This window comes from Pyxicephalus adspersus, chromosome 2 (assembly GCF_032062135.1).
Source record: "Pyxicephalus adspersus chromosome 2, UCB_Pads_2.0, whole genome shotgun sequence".
NCBI classification, from domain to species: Eukaryota; Metazoa; Chordata; class Amphibia; order Anura; family Pyxicephalidae; genus Pyxicephalus; species Pyxicephalus adspersus.
Genome location: NC_092859.1, coordinates 88,087,962 through 88,112,833, shown reverse-complemented (window position 1 = coordinate 88,112,833; position 24,872 = coordinate 88,087,962). Strand labels below are relative to the sequence as shown.

Here is a 24,872-nt window from a genome sequence, read left to right as displayed (position 1 = left end):
TTGTATACTTAGATTAATCATTTATCTAATGAAAGTAATCTTTTTTTTCCACAGTTCATCGCCTTTGCTTCCTTATTCTTCATCTTGGTATCCATAACTACGTTTTGCCTGGAGACCCATGAAGCATTTAATTCCATCATTAATAAAACTGAGACAGTGAACAATGGCACAGAAATAGTGTATATAATTGAGATTGAAACTGACCCTGCCTTGACATATGTTGAAGGAGTCTGTGTGGTATGGTTTACATTTGAATTTTTAGTACGCGTCACTTTCTGCCCTGACAAACTTGAATTCATCAGAAATCTATTAAACATAATAGATTTTGTGGCCATTTTGCCGTTTTACCTGGAGGTGGGACTCAGTGGACTTTCCTCCAAAGCTGCTAAGGATGTACTAGGGTTTCTCAGGGTTGTGAGATTTGTCCGCATCCTTCGAATTTTTAAACTGACCAGACATTTTGTAGGACTGAGAGTGCTCGGGCACACTCTTCGAGCTAGCACTAATGAATTTTTGCTTCTCATAATTTTTTTGGCTCTAGGAGTCTTAATATTTGCCACAATGATCTATTATGCTGAGAGAATAGGTGCAAGCCCAAATGACCCATCAGCAAGCAAACATACACAGTTTAAAAATATCCCTATTGGGTTCTGGTGGGCCGTGGTTACTATGACAACATTGGGATATGGTGACATGTATCCTCAAACTTGGTCAGGGATGCTGGTAGGTGCACTTTGTGCTTTGGCTGGAGTACTTACAATTGCAATGCCTGTTCCAGTCATTGTTAACAACTTTGGAATGTACTACTCCCTTGCTATGGCAAAACAGAAGCTTCCAAGAAAAAGAAAGAAATATATCCCACATGGACCTCAGGCTGGTTCTCCCACTTTCTGCAAAATGGATCTTAACATTGGATGTAACAGCACACAGGTGGATGCATGCCTCGGCAAAGATAACCGAATGATGGAACACAACATGTCAGGTATATTAGAAGTTATACAATCTAAAATAGTAATAATATTATTATTATTAATAATATTATTAATAATAATAAAGTAAACAACAACATTATGATAGCAATGTATATGCCCCATAGAGGTTATCTCCCTTTATTTTCTGCCTGTGGGACAAAGTATTGAAAATGAGGGTGAATTTTCTCAATTTTGATATGAATAAAATATGGCCAAGTTATAACACATTGCCACTCTACTGCCACTCTCTGTGCGAAACTACTGTTCTATTGAAAACTATTGTCTTGAGGAGAACTTTACATGTGAGATAGGTGATTCATTTGATTCTCTTAATTTTTTATTAAGTTATTTTTTTAGTTTATTTTCTGTTATTTGATATTTTACAGTATTATTTAGCTCAGCCCCTATGTGAATGAGTTTCTGTAGAGTTTGAGGATGAAAAAAAACAATTTGTAGCAGAGCAAACCAACCTAGTAATGTAGCACTAGTAACTTGTAGCTATAGCAAATCACTATTCATCAAAGAATCACTAGGAATATTGTTGATAATGTTGCTTGCTTCAATTTTCCGTTATTCCCTGTCATTAATCACACATTTGACATATCTCTAAAGTTGATCTCTAGGCAGATAAAAACAAATCAAGCAGGTAAGCTTTCAGCTGTTTTTGAGGGTTGTTCCTATAAAAAGGTCACTTTAATACCAATACAAAGCCTGGAAATGTCACAAGTAAAGTAAGTCTTAACTTAAATTCCCCACTAAGTTTTGTTGAGGGAGGCCAGAAGATTGGAAAACTACTGGCTTATCCCCAATGTTAAGATAAGCCAGTAGTTCACTTAACCAGCGTTTATCCACTCAAAACTAATTTGTCTTGGAATTCATCCAACGTTCACCTGTTTTTAGCCCTACACACTATTTATATTATTTCCCGGTTTAAAGTCTAGATTTTGATTTTGAAGTTGTTTTAGGCATGGGAGTTGCGTCTTTTTTAGCTTAGTGAGTTTGCTTCAAATAACTGAAAGGTTGTTACCTTTTGTTTAAGAATATTTGCCTAGAAAATGACCATAAATGGTTTTCTAATGGTAAATAATAGCTGTGCTATCAGGAATTGCCCTAACAAGATTAAAGCAGAAAATTTTTTACAGGTAGTCCCCGCGTTACAAACAAGATAGGGTCTGCAGGTTTGTTTTTAAGTTGAATTTGTATGTAAGTCAGAACAGATACATTATTTTATTAAATGCAATTAGGACAGATGTTTGTCTCAACATATTATTAGGCAGCAAGGTGTCAGTTAATGTATAAAAATCACTGTGAGCTAATCACAAACAAAGCAAAAAAAAAAATCCTTATAGAGCCTAAATATTTATAAACTTTTGGAGCAACCTGTGCTTTGATATGCAAAAAGAAACAACTGCAGTTTGTCTTGGTCATTAAGGAGTTACAAAATGTTACAGATCAGCTCAGCTCTTAAGATCCCCCACGACCTCAGCTGTGTTTAGCAAAAGATTTCTTCCGCATGTCATGCAAACTGACCCTCTCCCCCCATCAAGCCTCTGTCCCGCACAGGAGCGGGCAGGGAAGCCTGGTTCATCTGTATGTCGGGTTTCCTTAACTCGGGGGCTACCTGTACAGTACTACATATAATACACATGAAAAATCCTGCCATTAAATGCTCTTTAATCATACTTAGGAAAATTGACCTATTTTTGCACTTAAATAGTTTCACCAGAAACTTATTGATAAAAATTCCCCTTTGTTTTGTGGTAATTACAGTTTAAAGGTCTCTAACCAAAGCTTAATAAAAGATGTTTCTGACAATCGTTATATACTCTTCAAAGGTACATAAATTGTCTCACCTTTTTGTTTTGTTTTTTTTGTTGTTTATATGGTTATTTTCATCTTATATTATTCTTATTTGCTTGCTTTTGTGATTTAAATCATTTTGTTTCCACAAATTACTAGGTGAGGACAGTTCAGGAAGTGACCAACCTTTGTCACCTGGAGAAAGACACCCAATGAGACGCTCTAGTACTAGGGATAAAAATCGAAGAGCAGGAACTTGTTTCCTTCTGACGGCAGGTGACTATGCGTGCAATACAGATGGAGGGATACGGAAAGGTATGACATTCTTAAATTCTGAACTTATTATATTTTAAATAATTTATTATGTAAGGTAGAGGTAAGCAATCATTGACACTTCAGCTGATATCAAGCTATATGTGATACTTAAGGAAAAATATATTTAACAATTATAGAAATAACTAAAAATACAGCTGGGGTACCAAGAAAGCTTATCTTAACACAATGCATTGTTTATCAAGCTGCTGGATCTGAGCACCAAAAAATCCTTGTTGTTGTCAGTTACATTAAAGCTTGTTTTCATCAAATTTGAAACAAAAGCATTCCTAAAACCCTTTAAACATATCAAATTTTGACACATTAAAAAACAATACCTTGTTGTTTTTGCTTTAAAATGAATGCTGAGTTTTACGATGTTATTATGATTACAAAGCACCCCATGTGCATAACCACATAAATGAAGGTATGAAGATGTAGGCAGATGAAGTACATTTCTTGTTTAAAAAGTTACCCAGTTGTGAATGCAGAACCTATAAGTCCCCATGACTTTTAGTTTTACCTTTGCAGACTGCACAACTTAGCGGTCAAAGGTTTTTCACACCTTTCTCCTTGTGGACCTGATTTTTTAAAGTTCTGTAAGACTGGACTATCAATGGAGAACTGTTTTCAATCCTGGACCAGATCAATTTGCAGGTTTGCTGGATCACCCAGGTTCTCCCATGATAGTCTATCTACTCCAATTTTGGAGAGCTTTAATAAATTAGGCCCTATATGTTAATATGCTCCTACATTTGCATAAGAGGAAGGGTACATATTTGCATGAACAAAGCACTTTTTTACCCCGATACTCACTAAATAAAAGAAAATATAGCTTTGTCAACCCCTTTTTGGTAATTACAATCAAAAAAGATAAAGAGAGAAAATAAAAAAGTGTTTTGGGAAAAATAAATTCAAACAAATCCATAGTAGTGGCATAGCTTAACCAGATATAACTAAAGGTTTTAGATAGTCTCAGCCCCTTGAAGATACATGGGGTTAATTGAGACCTAAATCTAAACAAAGTTCTCCTAACTCATCTTAAGAGTCTGTAACCTCATGTAGAGGTAATATTTCCTCCACTTTTGATCCCAGATCCCTACACGTTTTGCCTGCTTGGTCTTCCTCAGGGGAGTGTGAGATAAGGCTGAATATAAGTAGGGGAGAGAGATTCAAGAAAAATAGTCATAATATGAGGATGATGGGTTGCACGAATAGGGTGATAGTGAGATGGGAAAATAGCCAGATATGCTAGTATGTAATATTAGTATGACTTAAGTTAAATATAGTATATATATCATAGATGGTAGAGTATTAAAAGGCCATTTATCAGAACAAATAAAAACAAATAAAAAGAAAAGTTTTATAACAGTAAATAGAAATGTACAAGAGTTGTGAGTAAGTGACAGAGGGATTTGTCAAATGTTGTCAGTGTTGGAAAGCTGGGTGTTCATTAATATTAAACATTTTAAGATTAAGGAGTATGACCTGAAAAACAAAGAACAAATGTGTGTTGATCCAATAACCAAAATGAGTTGGAAGGGCAAAATAAAAAAGAACCTTTTGTTCTATCTGGTTAAGCTATACCACTATTGTGGATTTTGTGGTTTTGGTAACACATGTTTGCCAAAAAAACCCTCTTTTCGCTCTTTATCTTTTTTGACTGTAATTTTAAATAACAGTATTTTAAGTAAATAACAAGTGGCTGATATGCAAAGAAATATATATACACTTCCCTCAGACATTAGTAACATCATCTCCTCCCTCTATTGCCAAGGAACAACTCTACAGGATGGTGTATGGACAATATAAAAAAAAATATGAGGAAAGTATGACTCCTCCCTTTTTTGTTACTTTTATAGCTATTTCTGGTGTTATATTGGGTGTTATACTGTACATAGCATATATACAACTATTACTTTTATAGCAATGACCCTTTACAGATAATCAGAATACTAAACCATTTATGCTGAAAACATTCCATGCACGAAACCAATTTTCTTTTGACCTTTAAATATTAAGTGCAGGTAATAATTAAATGATTATATATAACACAAAATATTGTAAAGGCATTGTGAGAAAAACAGGACACATACAAAGTTTTATACATTATGCTATATACAGTATAACACCCAGGTACAGGTAATGCAGACATACAATCTAAAGGACACCAACATTCTTCCAACTGCTAGTCCTTAGCTCCAGTTTAAAAGTCCTCAGCTTGATAAACTTGTTTTTGGGATAATCACATACAACTGAATGACTGTATGGTGTTCAATGTACTGCTTAGCTCCTCTTTTTATTTCTTCCATCTCTGTATTGTGTTTGCTAAAAAGTTGCTTAGCATTGTGTGTGGCTCAGTCTAATCATGTAGTCATTTATGTCTCATGTTTTCATTTTTATTTTGTCTAACTGTCCTAAAAAAACACTGTATAACAAGTTCATGACTGCTCTTGGATTTCCAATAAAGCCAAAAGATTATATGCTAAAGCACCTAGTCTTTTTAATGTTATTACATTGAAATGAATATTCTCATCTTAAGAATGTAAGAATAATATAAAATCATTATATATATATATAGGTTGTTTAATAGTTAATACATTATTATATACATTAATATAAGATAATCAGTGCTGGTTTTTATAAGTTTTTTTAGATTTGTGTTAAAAATATCACCTTTTAAACATAGTTTGAATACTTTATTTGAAAAATGTGAATATCAGCTAGAACTATGAAGGAAAATAGAATAAATTGTAATTTCTTCACCTAAGAAAATAGAAACATCTTTAGCTTTTAAATTTTGTTTTTTTATTTCTGAATTCCCACATTATTTTTTTCCATTATGGCTGACTTACTGAAAGAGTTCAGGCTCATTTAGCATAGTAAATTATCACCTTGCAAGGGAGTTGTTACTTGATAAAGTAGTAAAAATGCACTTTGTAAAGTATAACCAATTACATGCAAAACCAAAGTCAACAACACTTAACCTAATTCACCATGCTAAGTGAAAATACAAGCTGATATTTTACTTTGTAGTTAGTAGTAACAGCCTACTTTCATTTAGTAAATCAACCCCCCTTTGTTGCATGATGGTAGATGTTGGGTAGTGGAAGTTATGGTGTTACCTGTTCTCCAAATTTTGCACATTTGTTTATTAGAATGGGTATTACACTTTTTCCTATATTGATATTTGTTCTTATAGTTTACCCTTATATTTCTCTTTGTTAGGGTGAATTACCCATGTAGGAAGATGAAAATTCTATGCCATTGAATCATTTTCTTTACAATTGTATGCTATGTTTAAATACATAGTTGTAATATATCATATTGATATATGATACTTCTAACAAGGTAGTTTTTATTTGTAACTTTATATGATATCCAAAGCCTCCTCGAAAGTCAAAGATATAGCTAGATTTTTGTTTGACATTGACACAATAAAAATACAGTAATTAATAAAATTACACATATGTGGATACTTAAAACTATGAATACATTATCTTGCTGTTTTGTGACATGAACCCCCACTGCCATATTTAGTAAGTGCATTAGTTCCTTGGGAAAAGGAAATTAGAGACATGTGCATCATAAAGCTTAGTACATTTAGTCATTGTTGCCGTACCTATTTATTTTCACAACATTAAGCTTAGAAAAGCTTTTGAGCAGCTCTAACAACCTCAAAAGTACTCAAGATGTGCCCTCTTTAAGATTTAGCACAAATTAGCCAAAAAAGTAAGATGAATTCAAGTATCCTTATAGTTTGACATGTCTAGGTTAGCAACTCAGCCAAAACAACAATGTCCACAGTACTGGCTTCCACAGGCATTCACCAGATTGGTATTGAGCAAATTGCATACATGTAATACCCATTTACTAAAATTTCACATAAGATTTAATGGGCCTGATTTATTAAAGCTCTCCAAGGCTGGAGAGGATACACTTTCATCAGTGAGGCTGGGTGATACAACAAACCTGAAATGGATTTCATCAAAGTCATTTGCTTATTGCTAGCAAATGTTTTTAATCCTGGACCAGATCCATTCCAGGTTTGCTGGATCACCCAGTTTCACTGAAGAAAGTGTATCTCTCCATTCTTGGAGAGCCAAATGTGTCACTTCAAAAGACATTGAAATCTTTTTCTAAATCTACAGTTTCATTTAAATTATACCTTTAATATACCTTATAGGGTGACAATCCTTTGTCCCTGTTTCCCACCAGTGCTTCTTCATTATCACTTGCCTTCCCAAAGGAAACTGCAAGTGGCCTTGCCATCCCGCATTGCACAAGCATGTACCACTGTTTCTCCAAGTTGCAACAAAGAATGAAAAAAAACAACAGAACGCTGCACCAGAGCCTGCATGTCACACCCCTATAAGGGGTAATTCTTTTGATCATTCCACCTTAAGAGTAAATAAAATCAGGTAGACCCCCAATTTTTGATTTTGTTTATTCATAGTAGACGTCAATGCTTAGATCATGTAATGACAACTTTTTACCTGCCTGCCTGTATTTTTTTTTAAACACAATAATTCTACAGTTACATATTCAGATTGTAAAACTGCTACCTGAATGTAAAAGAGAATTACTGTATGGGCAATGAAATGCAACTAGGTCAGTTCTGATTTCCATGGAGACTATCAATGTCTGCATTGAGCTGCCATTGAACAGTGAGTGTATTAAGCATCACAGGACAGAAAGCAACCAATTTTTAGAACACTTTTTTATTTAATTTCTCACATTTTTTATACCTGCATAGACATGACTGCAAGGCTTTAAGAACTGCACAAAATGAATTGTTACTGAATTAAAATAATTTCAGTAACAAAGCCGGAAAATATAGTTAGGATATTATGGGTGGCTGCATGACTCAGACAACTAAACATGGACAGAAAAACCTCCAGAAAATATACCTAATACAATTTACATAAAATATAATGTTATAAAATAGTATACATATAAACTGGATGCAATAGGTAAGAAGGTACACAAGGAATGCTTGACAGTAGTAAATTGTTCTTAAAAGCACAAGGCTGATATAAAACTAGAATTTGAGCCTGTGGTACCCTGTCCCCTGTAATAGAGTTATTTTGTGGGTTAGCAGATCTTCAGTATATGAAGTATATTTATCTGCTATACATGAAGTGCTTTTTTGTTGTTTAAGAAATGCACCTTAGAGCGCCAGTGAAAGTAACACACTGCAAATACAAATGTCTGTGCACTTTTACCAAGTTCAGCTGCTTGTATAGCATTAAAGTGGACTGAATTAAGTCTTCTATCTATCCCAATACCTTGCGTCTTAAGTATTTTTTATTTCTATTTACAAAACTTGCTAAATTTATGAGGTTTAAATAATTTATTTTACAAAGAGTGGTTGAGTACTGGCACAATTAATAAAAATCTCTTTTTTTAATTGAAGTTATTTTTTCTTTTCAAAGGTTGACTTAAACTGTATTATATTAAATAATATTTGTTCAAATAACTGTATTTTTTATATTTTGTTTTACCTCTTACCCCTTTACCTCTTACCTCTGGCTTTATACGCACAACTGAATTAAAATTCTTGAACTACACTATAGCCATACAAAAATATTATATATATATATATATATATATATATATAATTGGACACCTTTTTAAAAAAGGCTATTATTTAACATTGACATGTAAAAACGCAGCTTCATGTAATGTTTGCAATTTTTTTTAGTAAACACTGAGTCTAACTAAAATAACAGATATACCTTATTATGTTTACCCATACTGAAAGTAAAAACTTTTTTAAAAAGTCAGAATACATTTATATTTTAAATATTATGTATTCAATTTAAAACTACAAATGATTTCTAAACTGTTTAAATTATTACATTTGGGAAATATTGGCTATTGGGAACAGTAATTTTAATAATATGTTTACAACCTTCAATGCTTGGTTACTTGCTTTAGCTGTACTGAACAATTCTTCAAAGACATAATAAGCTATGACTGGAAAATTTACATTTCTTTTTACTTGGATTACCATCTTTGAGGTATAATTCATCTAAAGGGGGAGTTATCATTTCCCATAATGCTTTGTGTTTTTAATTAAGCCTGTTTATCATACAGTTTAACATGCCATATTTTAAGCTGACACAATTTTAGTGTTGTTGATAAATGTATGCCGTACGAAGACCCTACAACCTAAATTATGTTTATCCTAATTATTGAGGTCCAATTGAACAAATAGAATAAATAGTACATATAGGGTCATAATAACCAATAAAATTGTCTCAGCTCTTCATTACTGTCTGCATAAACCTTTTTGATGGACTCATAATTGATTGCATTTCATTTTACTGTTTGTCTCTGTCTCTTTCTGGCTGAATTCAACTGATGTCTGTGCAATATTTCGTAAAAGGATATGAGAAATCCCGAAGTTTAAACAACATAGCTGGCTTGACTGGCAATGCCCTGAGACTGTCTCCAGTAACATCACCCTACAGTTCACCTTGTCCTCTAAGACGTTCTCGATCTCCCATTCCATCTATCTTGTAAAGCAGACTACATCAATCTGACAAATAGAATTCTCTCAAGCACTATTTACCACATAATGGAAATAATTAAATGTAGCATTAAGTCTATGATCTTCCCAGACAGCATTATGTCATCTGAAAATTCTAGGAAATACCATTTTGTCAGCAGACCATTTGCTATGATGCATTTAAAGTTATTTATCCTATGGAGTTTGTGCATTTCTACTGACCGACCAGTTTCTCTCTGGCAATAAAAAGAATAGAGTTTGGATCGATCGGCCAGTATATTTAATAATTATATATATTTTCAGGGAAATACAGCTATACCAATGTGCTTCCAAATGATAGCCAACACTTCATTGAACGTTCATTTCTTGTGAGTTTCTGATCCATTCTGAAGATGTTTGGGATCCTGTCTTTAGGGCTCGCAGTGTAACAGATCAGACCATTTGCATGGACCATTTCGTCTACACATCATATCAGCGCAATGTTGCAGATACTGGGGCTACCAAACGGCTCTGAACATAAGCTTGGCATCGTATCATTCGCTAATTAGTTGTCCTGCCAGTAGGAATTTGCTTTTACTTTCTTACGTTAGTTGATATATTTTTTTTTTAGATGACTTTGACTTGTTTTTTTACTGTGCTAAAATCTTGTAATAGATTCCCGAAATGTCTCTGGTTGTTTGCACACAGATAACTGCAAAGAGGTTGTCATTACTGGTTACACGCAAGCAGAGGCCAGATCTCTTTCTTAATGGCTTGGGAAGGCACAATACATGTGAAAAAGGTAAATGCCATCCAGGCTTGCAATTTTAAGCTAGCAGGTCTTCTTTTAACACCAGGGTTCTTCAACATTTTCACAGGCAAAATCTTAAAAATGCAGAAAGCTAAAATTTTGTACTAAATGTGTCAATTACCTAAAAAGGAATTTGGATATTTCAAGTTTTTTTTTGACCAGCCTTAAACATCTGAATAAAAATTTTTGCATATTTTCAAGTCAACGTTTTACCTATTTTGATTTTTTAGAGTTGTTTGTCATATATGTTCATGTTGGTTTGTCTAACCAATTGTTAATTTGTTTCATCCACCTCTCTTCAAACACTCAAACCGTGCCTGTACACAAATAGTTCAAGGCTGCATTCTTTTCTTTTGCGTTTTGCTGTGTTTTATGTGCTTTAAGTATGGTTGATGTCTTTAAAAATGAACTAATCGGAATTAAAGCCATTATTTTTAGCCTGGGATTCACAAGAGTTATAGAAGTGGTCACATACAAGAATAGTTCTTTATAGTTAATGTTTTGTTAAACCGTACATAGAATATATAAATTCTATTGTTATAGTGTACATACCAGCATCACCAGCCAGTTCATATATGACCAAATGTTATAAAGTTTCAACAGCTTTTTTTTTAACCAGTAACTTTGGTTTCACTGAACAACAATCATTACTTTATGATGACATGTCAAAAGTGGTAGACTATTCTAATGGCCATTTAACTGTGATTTTTTTATTAGGTTTAATTCCCTTTTTATGTGATGTATCCACGTGGATTGTCCTGTAGTTATTTAGACATATTGTTATTTACTCAAGAAGTCTAGCTAGGTAAAGCAGGTAATTTAACTAAGTGTTGGTACTAAGGTAACCAAACATATCTAAAGTTCCCTTCAGAGCACCCCTAATACCCATAATCTGGGGCATGATGTTATTTGATTTTTTTTCCCTTAATATTTGAAATCCATAATTTGGCTTTACATACCTTTCTGTTTAACAGTTAGATCATTTTCACATTCAGTAGCATCCCTAACATTCAGGTGGGAGGACACTGGCCAAATGCCACTTCAGAGGATAAAGTGAATATTTGTAATACGGTGCACCACGGATGATGAGGCTTTCAGGGCACTATGAAGATATCTCATGCATAGCCAATGGTCAGTTTATTTTATTTTTTGTTTTACTTCTTAAGGCCAGTTTATTTAATTATGTAGTATTAGAATTACAGTACTGTAACATTTAAATTATTCTTGGTGGTAGCCATATGGCTTAAATGGATTGCAGTGTCAACCATAAGGGTAAATAAACCTCATTACTTGTGATACAAGGAAAACAAAAAAAAAAGAATGACTACTGGACTATCCATGTGAACTACCATTTTAATATGATTTACGAAGTGTGGTTCCTTGCATTTATTTTAATATTTTAATGCAGGGTAATCCATGAGGGAATCATAGCATCTTACCAGAGACCAGTTAAACAATTACTCCTGGTTTATGTTGCAGTTGTAACTCTGCATTGGTCTGGTGCTCTGATTTCACTTTGAAGAAATACGTAACACTAGAGGGAGAAGATGTCACAGGCAATCAAGATCTCCTTATGGTATTTCATTGCCAAGCATTATTGGAATGCATCCTATAACTTTTCTGGCCAGTCTTGTGAAACCCAATGTCAGTGTTTAGATAATTATGTGCATTGCAACAAGAGATATGATGTTTTGGGCTGGTGATATGGAACAGAAAATAAGAAAGGTTTAAAATTATTAAAGTGACCTTGAGACTGTTGAATTATCCCTGACTTGTTTTCTCTTATCAGTTGATCAGTTATGATTATTATTGATATTGAAGAGTATAACAAGTAAATATACCAAATCCCACAGCACGAGTTGCATGCCAGATTTTATCTTTAAAGACATAATACAATAATAATGGGATTAATATAATATTTGGTGCTGCTGTTATTGACTACAGTGTTGTACGGAATTTATCATGGATTTGTGACTGCTGAAAAGGGGACAGTGGAATTTAGCCATAACAAGGACTACACTGGAAGTAAACTCCTGCTGATGAATGGGCCCTAGATGTAAGCTTCTCATGCTTCGAGGTAGTGAATGAGATCTGATGTCCAGCTCAATCTGCAAAGTGCAACAATCACAGACTGAGTTGTTTTAGTTGCCAAAGACCAGAAAGGTCTTCATTGGCATTTAAATTGTAAATAAATGTGAGCATGGAGTATCAGCTGTTTTCCTCAATCTAAGTACATGTTCGATTGTATGGTTTTCATCAATTGATGTGTGTATATAAACCCCATATATTTTGGGTTACCTCACAATCCCTGCAGTACTCTAGTCTGTGCTGTATATTGTATAGAAATGCACATAAAAGGTGTGTGTTAACTTAACATGATCTGTACAAACAGATATATCTTCATTTATTATTACTATGTGTATTGCAGAAGATGTATAGTAGGCTCAATTTTACTAAGTTCTGGTATTCCAGGGATATCTTGTAGACCAGATGGGTACAAAGCTGCCAGTGTATTACTGTGTCTTCTACTGTGTTGCTCTAGAACACCAATACTTAGTAATACTGGGCAGTAAGTCATAAACCACCAGATATGTGTATTATAATATCTGCCTTTACCCTAGGATATCTCATGTTAAACATGCCAGAAATATTTTACCATTAAAATGTACCTGTCTGGATGCTGGCATTTTTGCCATTCTATAAGATAGTCTTAAGTATTATTTTGACCAAATAAATCATGGTGGTAACAAATAAATTGACAGTGTGTGAATAAATCCATTGCTTTGACATCACTACAGATTCCAGCAGCATAAATATTTGTTGTAGAAGAATATTGATTTTTATTTTTTTGCCAAGGAGAGATATATCTTTTTATCTGTATTGTGCTATCAGAATGTGAAATGTTACCTGTTACTCTGTCTCTGATAATGTATATTTGAGTTGATACAATAAAATATTTTCCTTTATTTAATTAATACCTGGTTGTTCTTTAAATCTTGTAACTCTTAAATATACCAATGTGCTCTTTGTCCCTTTTAAACACTCTTTGCTTACACTCTTATTTTTGGGTCAAAAAGGCTGTACCTCTGCTTTGACTTTCGCAAATCTGTTCCTTTACCCCACTATGTTAAATTGTATTATCCCCTACTCCCACCCAAGCTCTTTAGCTCCTAAACCACAGCGTTTTTTGTGTTTCCAGCTATTTGATATACAGCCCCATTCAAGTCGAAGGCTTTTTTGCTCAACCAAGTAGAAATATTAGAGGAGGCGGAGGGCCTTAAAACTTTTACTTCAAATTTAGTGAAATCTATTATTACCCCATAACCTAAACTATGCACCAGGTACTAATTCAGCTAAAGTTGAAGTAAAGGTGTAGTTGTATTTTATTACAAGATGAAGTAAACTCAAAAACGAAAGATTTGCTATGTAATGGAGAACACTTAGAAATAATAATAGTGTAACTTGAAAATGCACCTTGAATTCACTTTGAAAAACAGAAGTGCAAATTCATGTAAGAACGGCCTAGAATGTGTACCTAGGCACTTGGTGCCTTCAATCTCATAGCTTTATATCTGTATTGTGAGATCCAAGACACTGTTGTCTCTAAAAGACATCAGATTTGTTGTTATATTTAGTGATGTCACTACTGTGCTGCACACTGTTTTCTGACATGAGGAAGTGAAAACTGGTCACTATTAAAAAGGGGATCTGCAACCAGAGAGTCAGTGTAGAACATGGAATTGGTAATAGGTATATTCAACATCCAGACACTTTTGGACTCAACAACTAACACCTTCAGGGATACCTGTCAGCAGGGAAAACCCTTCAAACCCCTTTCATTTCTGCCCCTAAGCCAAAGTTTAGACTCCTAAGTGAACTCTTGCTTTGTGGATTTTCAATTTGCAAAAAAAAAAAATACTTTACTAATTAAAGTTGCTTTAATTCTTTTACTTGTTTTTAACTCGGTAGCTTAACAGAAATGTTTATGATTGCACCTATACAGGACTACCAGTCCAGCAAACCTGGAATGGATTTCTTCAATTTCTTCTTTTTGCTAGCAAATGTTTTAAATCGTGGAGCAGATCCATTCCAGGTTTGCTGGATCACCCTGATTCACTGAAGAAAGCATCGGAGTGCATTAATAGATCAGGCCCATTGTCTCAAAGATGAGAGGTAGAAAAAATCAGGATGTTAATGGTTATCTAAAAACATTTCATAATGCAAGTTTTCAAGAAACTATTCTCTTGTTTGGGCATACTTCCAGGTTTAAATTACTACTAAAGAAAAGCCAGTACACCTACATGTTTGCAGTTTTTCTGTACACAATATATATCCATAAATTATATTCCTTCTTGTAAAATAGAAAGTATACTGTATTTAAATTGGAAAATTTTACATGGACATAATGAAAAATCATGTCATCTTTGACAGATTCTAAGATTATTTAAATCTATCTTTAGGTGTAAAATAACACAGAACAGATTACACTGTGTCATTGTTTAATAAAAATTAAGCTAAAATCGAGAATCAACGTGTGAAAAACTATCTACACTATGCCCACACTTCTTTACAACATTGCTTTAGTTCATAGAGGTTTGCAGGAATTTCTTCATGCTCAGCTCTCTTAAGGTCCCATTACAGCAGTTACTTGGGGTTGAGGTCTGGACCATTGCACCTTGATTTTCTTTTTCAGACATTATGTTGCAGCTTTGCTGATGTGTTTGAAAACATTGTCCTGTTGTATGACCCAGTTTCGCAAAAGCTTTGGCTGTGGCAAAGATGGCCTAGCATTGGACTGTAGAATACTTTGACATAAAGAAGAATTCATGGTCAACTCAATGACTGCCCTGGTCCTGTGCCTGCAAAACAAGCCCAAATCATCACTCCTCCACCACTAAACTAGACGTTTGAGATGAGATGTTTGTGTTGATACACTGTTTGTTTTTCTTCTACACAGGGCTGTGGAACCAAAACTTTTTACTTTGGTCTTATCTGTCCATTGTTTCAGAATTCTCCCAGATTATTCAAATGCAGCCTACTAAATTTAATTTGTACTAGCATTTATTTTTTAGAGAGAAGATACTTTCTCCTGGCAACCCTTCCAAACAATCCATACTTATTCAGTCTTTTTTAATTGTACTGTCATAAACTTTACAATTTACCATGCTAACTGAGGCCTCTAGGGTCAGAGATAGCTCTGGGGCTTTTGCAATTTCTCTAAGCAGTGCATGGTCTGACCTTGTGGTGAATTTCCTGGGACGTCCACTCCTGGGAAGATTGACAACTGTCTTGACAGTTTTTCACTTATGAATGGTATTTTATGTCTACATTATAGCCGGCATCTAACGTGAGAGGACGTCAGTAATGGTTGCCTCTTGATTATGCATTGTCAGGATTATTTCATACCAGGTTTACTTGAAACTAGAGTTTGTAAGGTTTATGTGTACAAAATACAGACTTCTTAATAAATTGTAAGAATTATTGCTTTCTATATTTTGGTTGACTGCTACTGAATTACTAAAGCAAGCCCAATTACCATTAAAGATAATTATTTTAAATTAAATGTTATTCAGCTAATTAGTGAATAAGTGCATGCATGAGAATCGGTAATGCAAATCTTTCATTTTAAATACATTATATTCTGAATTAAGAAGCTATAATGTAAGTCAATTTTTGTCATCATAGCTAAGTATGCACCAAACCTTTTTTGTAGATTAAAGAGAATATTAAGCAAACTGTAGAAACAGTCTGGACACAATATCACACAAATGATTTTGAAAGATAATGAATGCTTTTAGAAGAGTTTAATTTCTACAGTAATTTGTACAGTTATTGTCAGTGTCAGATGACATTTTAGAAATTAGCTTGGAAGATGCAAGTTTTGGTCTCTTCATCATTAGGTTAAAAAAAGCTTTCAAGACCTACTAAAAATGATGTAATAGTTTACAAGTTTTGTAAATAAATATAGATAACATTTAAATATAAGTTCAGCTCAACAGTAATATTGTTGCCAAGTATCTCTTACCAGGCTTGGAGGTGAACCCCTCTGTGTCTGATGCAGATAGTGTGTGCTTAAGTTGCAGATGGGAGAATAAAGGGATGTCTAGTTTTCCCAAAACATCACTCCTGGAGACCTGTGTGAGTAAGCCTGTACATTGAAATGCAGCATGGCATGTGTGTTCATAGATTTCATATGGATTCGAGACTGCTTGTAAACATACATTGTGAATTTTCAATAAAATTTTACTTTTACCCTGAAATGCAGAACTTTCCATACTGGAGATGGCTGACAGGGAATATGGACTGCAATACTGTGGCAGATGTAGATTCGTAGACAGGCCGTAGCTCAGAACTGGCGGTAGCCATTTTTAGTAGGAAATCACAAACATGCAAGGTCATAACAAGTCAGTCATTAGAGACATGGGGCCTGTTTTATTAAAGCTCTCCAAGGCTGGAGAGGATACACTTTCATCAGTGAAGCTGGCGGATCCAGCAAACCTGAAATAAATTTCTTCAAAATTATTTGCTATTTGCTAACAAATGTTTTTAATCCTGCACCAGATCTATTCCAGATTTGCTGGATTATCCAGCTTCACTGAAGAAAGTCTATCCTCTCCAGCCTTGGAAAGCTTTAATAAATCAGACCCATGGAAAGGCGATATCAGGAGATCAAATACGGTGTACAAAAACAAGATATTGAATGCTGAAACAGGGCACACAATACAGAGAACACACCCGAGTTCTCCAACACTAGAAACTTATTTCATTAGGCATTATGATGTAGCTAAGAACTTACTCATAGAGCACTAAATGTCTGCAGTGTCACAGTGCAGTGTGCAGGAAAGTTCAAAGTGAGTAAAATGAACTAAAACCACCAAATGGCATGGGCATGCGCCAATGAAACATTTGAGGGCAGTTTAAACTTCAACCTGTAGTTTCTTATAGCTTGTACATCATTTACATCAGCAGGGACAACACAGAAAGTTCCAGAAAAGCTACAGGATATAGGTAAGAGGTCAGAAACCTAAGTAAATACTAAGTGCTGTGTTTAGACTTATCCTCCTTTAGTGTTTAAATATCCACTTTTTGTACTTTTTCCAAATAAATATCGTATTGTAAAGGCATAGATACTTTCTTTCCTGCTTACTGGGTCCTTGTCCCAGGCAAAGTCTTTTTGAAGTCCTTGATTCATTTATTGGGATTATATTTTTAAACCAGTGATTGTGACATTAACTGTAGGTGCATCTTCCAGGTGTTTTTATTTTCTTTTATATTGATAGATACACCTGCATTGGATATTGGGTATTGCAACATTAAATGACTTATAAATATAAACATATACAATTTTTAACCTAAACAATATTATTTTTACAAAGGTAGCATTTTAAATTTCCCAGTATTATTCATAGATTTCTACCTGCTATTGTTGGCTATGATTCAGGTATAGATTTTTACTTTGTGTATTTCCAAATTTGACCTGCTTTCTCCCAGTCACTGAGCTCTGTTTGCCCCATTGAGCAAAGTGAACTATGCCTTTTTTCAATAAACAGTCATTAACTTGATTCAGGGTCCCCATGTTGTGCAATTTTTTTTACAGAAGTTAGGCTGCACAGCAACCATTCTGCTGTTTTACAAATGTGTCTCATGTGTTGGTCTCCTGCTGTTGTCATTCTTGATATTTCCTCACATTTGTTTTTATCATTGCAAGGTGTGCATAGTGCTAAAGGGCTTGTGTCAATGGACCTTGGGCTTGTGTCGAGTCATTTCTCACCATCACATTGAGACAGTTCTGAGGTCATGCCAAATTCAATGACAGATGTATTTGATCTCCAGCAGACCATCTTCTGACCTGCATGTAACTTGTTTCCACAGGGTTCCTATAGCCTTAAATGGGAATGCAAATCAGTTTGAAGTGAGTAAAAAAATGTGGGATATATTTTTAGAGCCCTATCCAACCATTTTACCTACATCATATACATCTACAGTAATACATATAAAGCCCGAGTTTCCTATGACTTTATATGTACTGTAAGGCATAGAACCCTAACAAAACAGCTGTTTTCTCCCGGTACATATGAGGCTTCTTTATAAAGCACAAATGTTAAAAGAACATATTTGTCTATTCAGTTTAAAAGTATTCTGAGCCTCATTATGTTTAATATATAGTGCAGACATTTTTTACAAATGATCACAGGTTATCATTTTAATTTTATTAAGGATATTCTTGGAATTCAAAAAACTTTGAACATGAATATAAAGTCAATTCATAAAAGACTTGACATGGCCTCTAATATGATAGCTGAAGGCAGAGGTTTCATTTGCCTCAAGAAGGTGGACAGACAAATTTAAACTGACACACTTTTCCATCCATTTCTTTCTTGGGGAGAAATTACTTAACTTTCTCCAGGACAGATATTTTATGAACTTTCTCTTGATCTCCTTTGCAAAATATAGTTGGTTTCTGCAGTGAGCGAAAGTTTGCAGCATCTTATCTACTGCACATGTAGAGTTGAGATATGGAGTTGAAATATTTGGATATTTTGTCTTCTTTTACACAAATCAATACAAGTAACGCCAGGTTCAATCTCCGAAGAGCTGAAATACATTTTACAACCATAGTATTTTTTAAGTACCAGTTATGCATTGTTTGCAAAGCCATAAAACAGCCATTGTTTATTTTGTTTAACCACCTTTTTCCCTTAAATCTATATTTAAACCATAGTCATTAAAAAATTATTTATTCATCATAATCAAGAACCAGAATATATGGTATGGAGGACATTTCTCATAAGGACAGTAACTGCTGTAAATTACATAGTCAAATAAAGCAACAATGAAACAAAAACATGTAAACATATTTCATATGTACATACATTTCCAAACTGGCAAGGTGGAAAAAAGGGCATGTATAGAAAGAGGAAGAGAGAATAGGTAAGGGGAAATAGGGAAGGAAGGCAAGGGGGAGGGACAGGAAGGGAAGACAAACAGAGGGAAGTTGGTTGGGTAAGATACCTTCTATGAAAAAGGAAAAATCAAGGTAATTGAGAAGAGAGGGCTTGGAGTCTCAAGGTCAGGTATTCTGCAGCTACACTTAATGCAATAAAACCAAGTATTCCTGAATCTCTCCCACTCTGATCCTAAGAGGCAATGGCCTCTTTAATTTGCATGATATTGTTTACTTGGCCAAGACATTGTAAAATATTTGGGGGACTGGTGCATTTCCACATAGCAAATTCAATATTTTTAAGGTAGGAAAGAAATGAACTGTAGGTAGCTTGTCTCAATGATATTTCAGATTTCAAGCAATGGTTTTTGTTAAAGTATGGCTTCCAAACTCCTAGGAATTGCTCATAATTGTTTACTAATATTTTCAAACTGGTTCCAACTCCCTGTGCATCTGACTGTACTGTTGGAAGGGGGTGGCTAGATCATATAACATAGAGTTGCACAGAATTACAGTTAGTAAAAATTAGGGACATTAGCTTTAAATGCTGGGCATTTGCAAAATTGCATAGTGGATTAACATTCTTATTAGTATATGGTCAAAAATGTTTTAGAGAAAAACACTGCAGCATGCATACTACAAATATTCATGTTATATAACTGTAAACTGACATTTCAAATGTGTCTTTGATAAATGTCTTTAATGTATTTAGTGTGCAATATAATATTACATTAAAATGAAATCAAGATTTCGCACTGATGCTCTACATAACAAATTCCCAAGGTACCAAGATTGACAAGGTTTGGAAATCTCTATTTTCTAATTTTTCGAAGGTTGCCCATTTGTACTTTTACATACATTTATAAAAAAATATTTATACATGTATGCACTTTTTAATAAAATTTATACAATAAAAACAATTCATTTTTCCAAGCATACTGAATAATAATAATAATGTTTATATGGTAATTGATCCTTAATTTTCATACATATTTTTTCAAAGCCTTCAAACTATTTGAGCCCCAAGGCAGACTATTTGATTAGTTTAGTCATAAATGTTATATTAACAAATTGTAATATTGACATTTACTTGTTTGCTGAAATTTCTTAAAAAGAATACCTAAGGGCTGCAAGGTCATCGTTTGAAAAAGTATGTATACCCCAGGAAAAGGTTTGACTTTTTTCAACACACGCAAACATTGGATTCTCTTATAAAAACAATATCCACAAATGAAGGTAATATACTTAAATAGAAAAACAAGTATAATTTGCCTTTTCAATATTATTTTCAACAAAAATATTACTAGATTTAGGATTGAATATATAAAATGGAAGCACACCCTTTGGTTTCAAAAACTGGTATTACCTAATTTGGCAGAAAATACTTCTTTTTGTTTTGCAAACTGGCCCACCAGTTTCTGACATCAACATTTTAAAAATTTTAAACCAAACTAAACTTAATTTTTATTGCTTTCTTTTTACAAACTACCTGTTTTAAATCTCTTTTTAGTATGTAAGTTTGATTCAAATCAGAATTTTGTCAATAACCTTCCATATTTTTTGAACTATTTCTTAGTGGATGTGCAAGTGTGGAACAGTTCATTAATATGTTAAAGATCCTATTCCAGTTCAATTTCAATTGTGGGATAGATAGCTTCACTTTCCCTAATCATAAGGTGCTAAGCGCATGAAGCTGCAAAACTATACCAAACCATACAATTTCGACCACCATGCATCACAGTTAGCACAGGGCTTTTTTGCTTGAAGTGCTGTAAATTTGGGCAAACGTGTTTATTATTACTGTGGCACAAAATATGTTTCTTTATATTATTATTACACAAAGCATTGAACCACAAGGCCTGTTTTTTACCTAAATCTTTAAAAGCAAATTGTATCCTTGCTCGAATGAGTTTTCTGCAGAACAAAGGCTTTTTCCTGGCCCACCTTCCATGAAGATAACATTTGTGCAATTGTATATGTGATTATAGATAAATGCAATTTCACACCAACTTTTGCAAGGATTACCTTTAAATCCTGTGATAAATGTTTAGGTTCTTGGATAATTTTTCTAGCATCAAGTGATCAGCTCTTGGGCTAAATTTGCTGGACTAGCGAGTCCTGGACATATGTGCAACCATTTGAAATCTACACAAATTGTGGATTTATTGAATTTTTTTCCTTATAGTGGAGGGGCTGTGCAATCTTATTTTTCTCTGAATTTGGAATAGGTGAGTATAGGACTGGGGGAGGGGGTACATGGACCAAAGATGCACTGATACTTTAAATTTCTCCTCTGTCCAATACTTCCTTCCTTGCCCCATCTGTCTTTTTAATGCTTTCGTTAAAGGGCTAATCTTCCCAGTGATTCACAGAGAGCAATGATAACTGATTCAAACCTATATTCACTCTATTCAAAACCAAAAATGTTTTTTGGAGTTGAAAATTAAAATAGATAATGGTCTGAAAATAGAGAGTCTACACAAAAGGCTACAAGCAGAAAGTCATGCTATACATGTTAATATGTGAGTGGATAAACATTGAAAATAAACTAAACCTATATGTAAATAAAGTCAACTAAAAATTATAGAAAGTATTATTATTATGTATACATTATGCATAGTAAAATTGTGAAAAAACATTTCCATTTCTACATAGAACATATCATATGCTCACAATTAGTACATTTTAAACAAATATCACATGCATTTTTGCAACACAATTAATAAATATGAAACATATGACTAATAATTAATACATAGGAATAATTCATACATTGGTATTGAAAACTTTCCAATTCATTTAGAAGCTGTGGATTTCTAAAACTGCCAAAATAATGTTGTCTACACAGATGTGCTGGAGTTTTTTTTATATATATTATTCTATTTTTTTTTTTATTTAAGACTAATTATTTAATGTAAAATAATTTTCAAATAAGTTTGGCAGGTAAACTGGTATGCTGTGTTAAACATTTGCTTTACTTGAAAATGTAGGATTTGCAGTTTCCGTAACTTCATTATCTATTTATCAGTAATTATTATTTGTTCTGATTGTTAATCATTAGATGTATGTAAAGCCAAATATTTTTCATTTTTGATATACTACTGAAGGTGTGTAAAATTAGGGAAATTTTTCTTTACTACTTGTCACAAACATGAAGGTGGAATTGGAATCTCCCAATATAAGTTTTTTTTGGGAGATAAAATTCCCAAAGAGTTTTGTCAGGTGTTGTCTACTGATTGTTTAGAGCTGTTAAGCAAGAGAGGGTACAAAAGTACAAGAGTTTACATCAGCCTTTATGCACAAGCACTGTTGTGGATGGTGTAGATAGGCAATGAGGTTGCAGAGTAGTTACCACTTCTCACCACAGGTAACTTCAACTACCAGATGAATGTTACAAGCATCATCCTGCCCACAGAGAATGAACCAAGGCTATCCAAACCATTTTCCACTGCCTGCCCAGGAACCAACTGTGTGAACCTATTGCAAGAGAAATGTCATTGTTCAGTTCAAATACAATTTGAAATCTGCATATTATACTTTCAGATCTGCATATTTCTTTGCAGAATTAAAACATTCTTTTTTTCTATAGAGATACATTTATAGAGATTGTTCTTCACAAATACAGAACTAGTTTTAATAGTAGAGCTTTCCAAATAAAACCATTTTAAGTGTTCAACATAAAAATGAAACATTATATCAACCAGACCATGCACCACAAAGTACCTCCTAAATCTATTAAATTCCCTTTAACTTTAATAGTGTGCTTTATATGTTTATGGATTTCCTCAATTAACTTTTTATTTCACAGTAGGGAGTATTCGTTTTACTGTTTTTTTAAAAAATACAGAAACTAATGCCAACACTTATTACTATAAATCAGAGAAAAAGGTAATAAGCTATCTGAATATTCTTACAGTAATTCACTGGCATGTTGTCTTGTTTGAATATATGGTACACAGTGTCTTGAGGCAGGGCACCAATATACACCACTGTAGTACAAAGTAATGGTATTGTGAATAAATTATTAGTCCAAACATTGGATCTAATGCATTAGTGGAGATTACACCAAATACAAAGAAGCCTTATCTCAGATTTTAAAGTAAGTGACGTTGATCTTCTACTTACATATTTAATTAGGTGATGTGAGATCTATACCTATGGAAGTGATCAGCTTTAATTGAATAAACGTATTAGTGTGTATGTGTGTGTGTAAATACCCTTAAAACCTTGCCTCTGCAAACATATAGATATATGTCCTAAAATACATGTGTGACACTGCCTGCTAGCAAGTAGCTTAGACGTCATTAGATCCCATAAACGTCATGGGAAGTAGGGGGATGTTGTCTGTATATAGCTGAAATGCAAGAATATTCTGTATGTTTGTTATCCTCAAAACCTTCTAGAACTGATTGAAAATACTATACAGAATAACTTTCACATAAATCAATGACATCCTGTGAATATATCCTAGTAAAATGTGTACATAGTGTATAATAGAACACTTGAACACAAATTATTGATATACTAAGGGGGTCTATTTATAAATGTTTTCACACAAGACTTTCACACCTCTCATTGAGAATTCACACATTTTACTAGGTAAATACAATGTGTAAATTTTGGGCAAAGCATCCATGAATATAGCATTTACAGTGCATTCAATATTTATAATCATATATATAAAACATTTTATATTTTAATATGTTATTAACCTGATGGTCTCCTTTGCTTGTAATGCCCGAGTTTGTATACTGTCTTATAAACCTTCGTCTGTTCCTCCAGATAATGATAATTATTGTAGCAATGCAGGAAAGCACACATTTGCTGTCACATACTGTCAGAAGAAATTAAAGCCCGGAGCTTACATTTCTTGAGATTCAACTGATGTGACCACTGTTACCATGTCACACAGGATCTGTACTATGGTTTGTGAGAGGTTGCATGCCTCTTCCTTAGCTAATTATATGTACATCACACCATAATTCATATGGCCAATTATGTGATTACCCAGTATTTCAAGATACAGAACCAGAGAAGAATGTCCTGATTGATTCTCAATATACATAATTTATTTTTTAGAAATATCATGTTGCATCCTTTTTAACTAATTCTGTTTCCTATTAACAGTCTTTAAACAGCCCTAAAACAAATGGTTTGTTATAACAATAAAATATTGAAAACTTTAAATTGTTGCTTATTGTTTTAAGCAAATTATGTGCTTTTGATGAAAAAAAAAAAAATATGTAAACTTTGAGTTACAGAAGTATTCTTCAAATGAGGGAAGAATCTATACAGTTTTGTAGTCTGTTACCATGGAAACACTAGCTAGAGATCCCTAACTGGCATGCTACATTAATTCATAATCTTAACCTCATTGCAGTAATTCTGCTTCCTATTAAATTTTTGCTTGTTCACATAATTATAGTTATTACACACAGTTCATAATTTTATAAAAATAATATTATTAGCAATCATAATCATACATATTTTGTACAGATCTTCATGAATGATTGTAATAAACATGCTGCTCATTCTGCAGAA

At 33.6% G+C, this 24,872-nt stretch overlaps 1 protein-coding gene across 7 annotated transcripts in view; it reads left to right on the top strand.

The window, feature by feature from the left end:
- KCNC2 (potassium voltage-gated channel subfamily C member 2) overlaps window positions 1-24,872 on the top strand; it is a 140,606-nt gene that overhangs the window by 112,020 nt on the left and 3,714 nt on the right. The window contains exons 2-5 of one of the 7 annotated variants that reach the window (XR_011919464.1): window positions 55-982; window positions 2,931-3,086; window positions 9,475-10,378; window positions 12,332-12,382. Coding sequence is in view for 6 of the 7 variants with exons in the window: in XM_072401374.1 (XP_072257475.1) it covers window positions 55-982; window positions 2,931-3,086; window positions 9,475-9,611 (1,221 nt within the window). In the remaining variant the exon portion in view is untranslated. Of the gene's footprint in view, window positions 1-54; window positions 983-2,930; window positions 3,087-9,474; window positions 13,354-24,872 lie in introns of those variants that run through there. The other 6 variants (XM_072401378.1, XM_072401379.1, XM_072401375.1 and 3 more) reach the window with 6 other exon arrangements.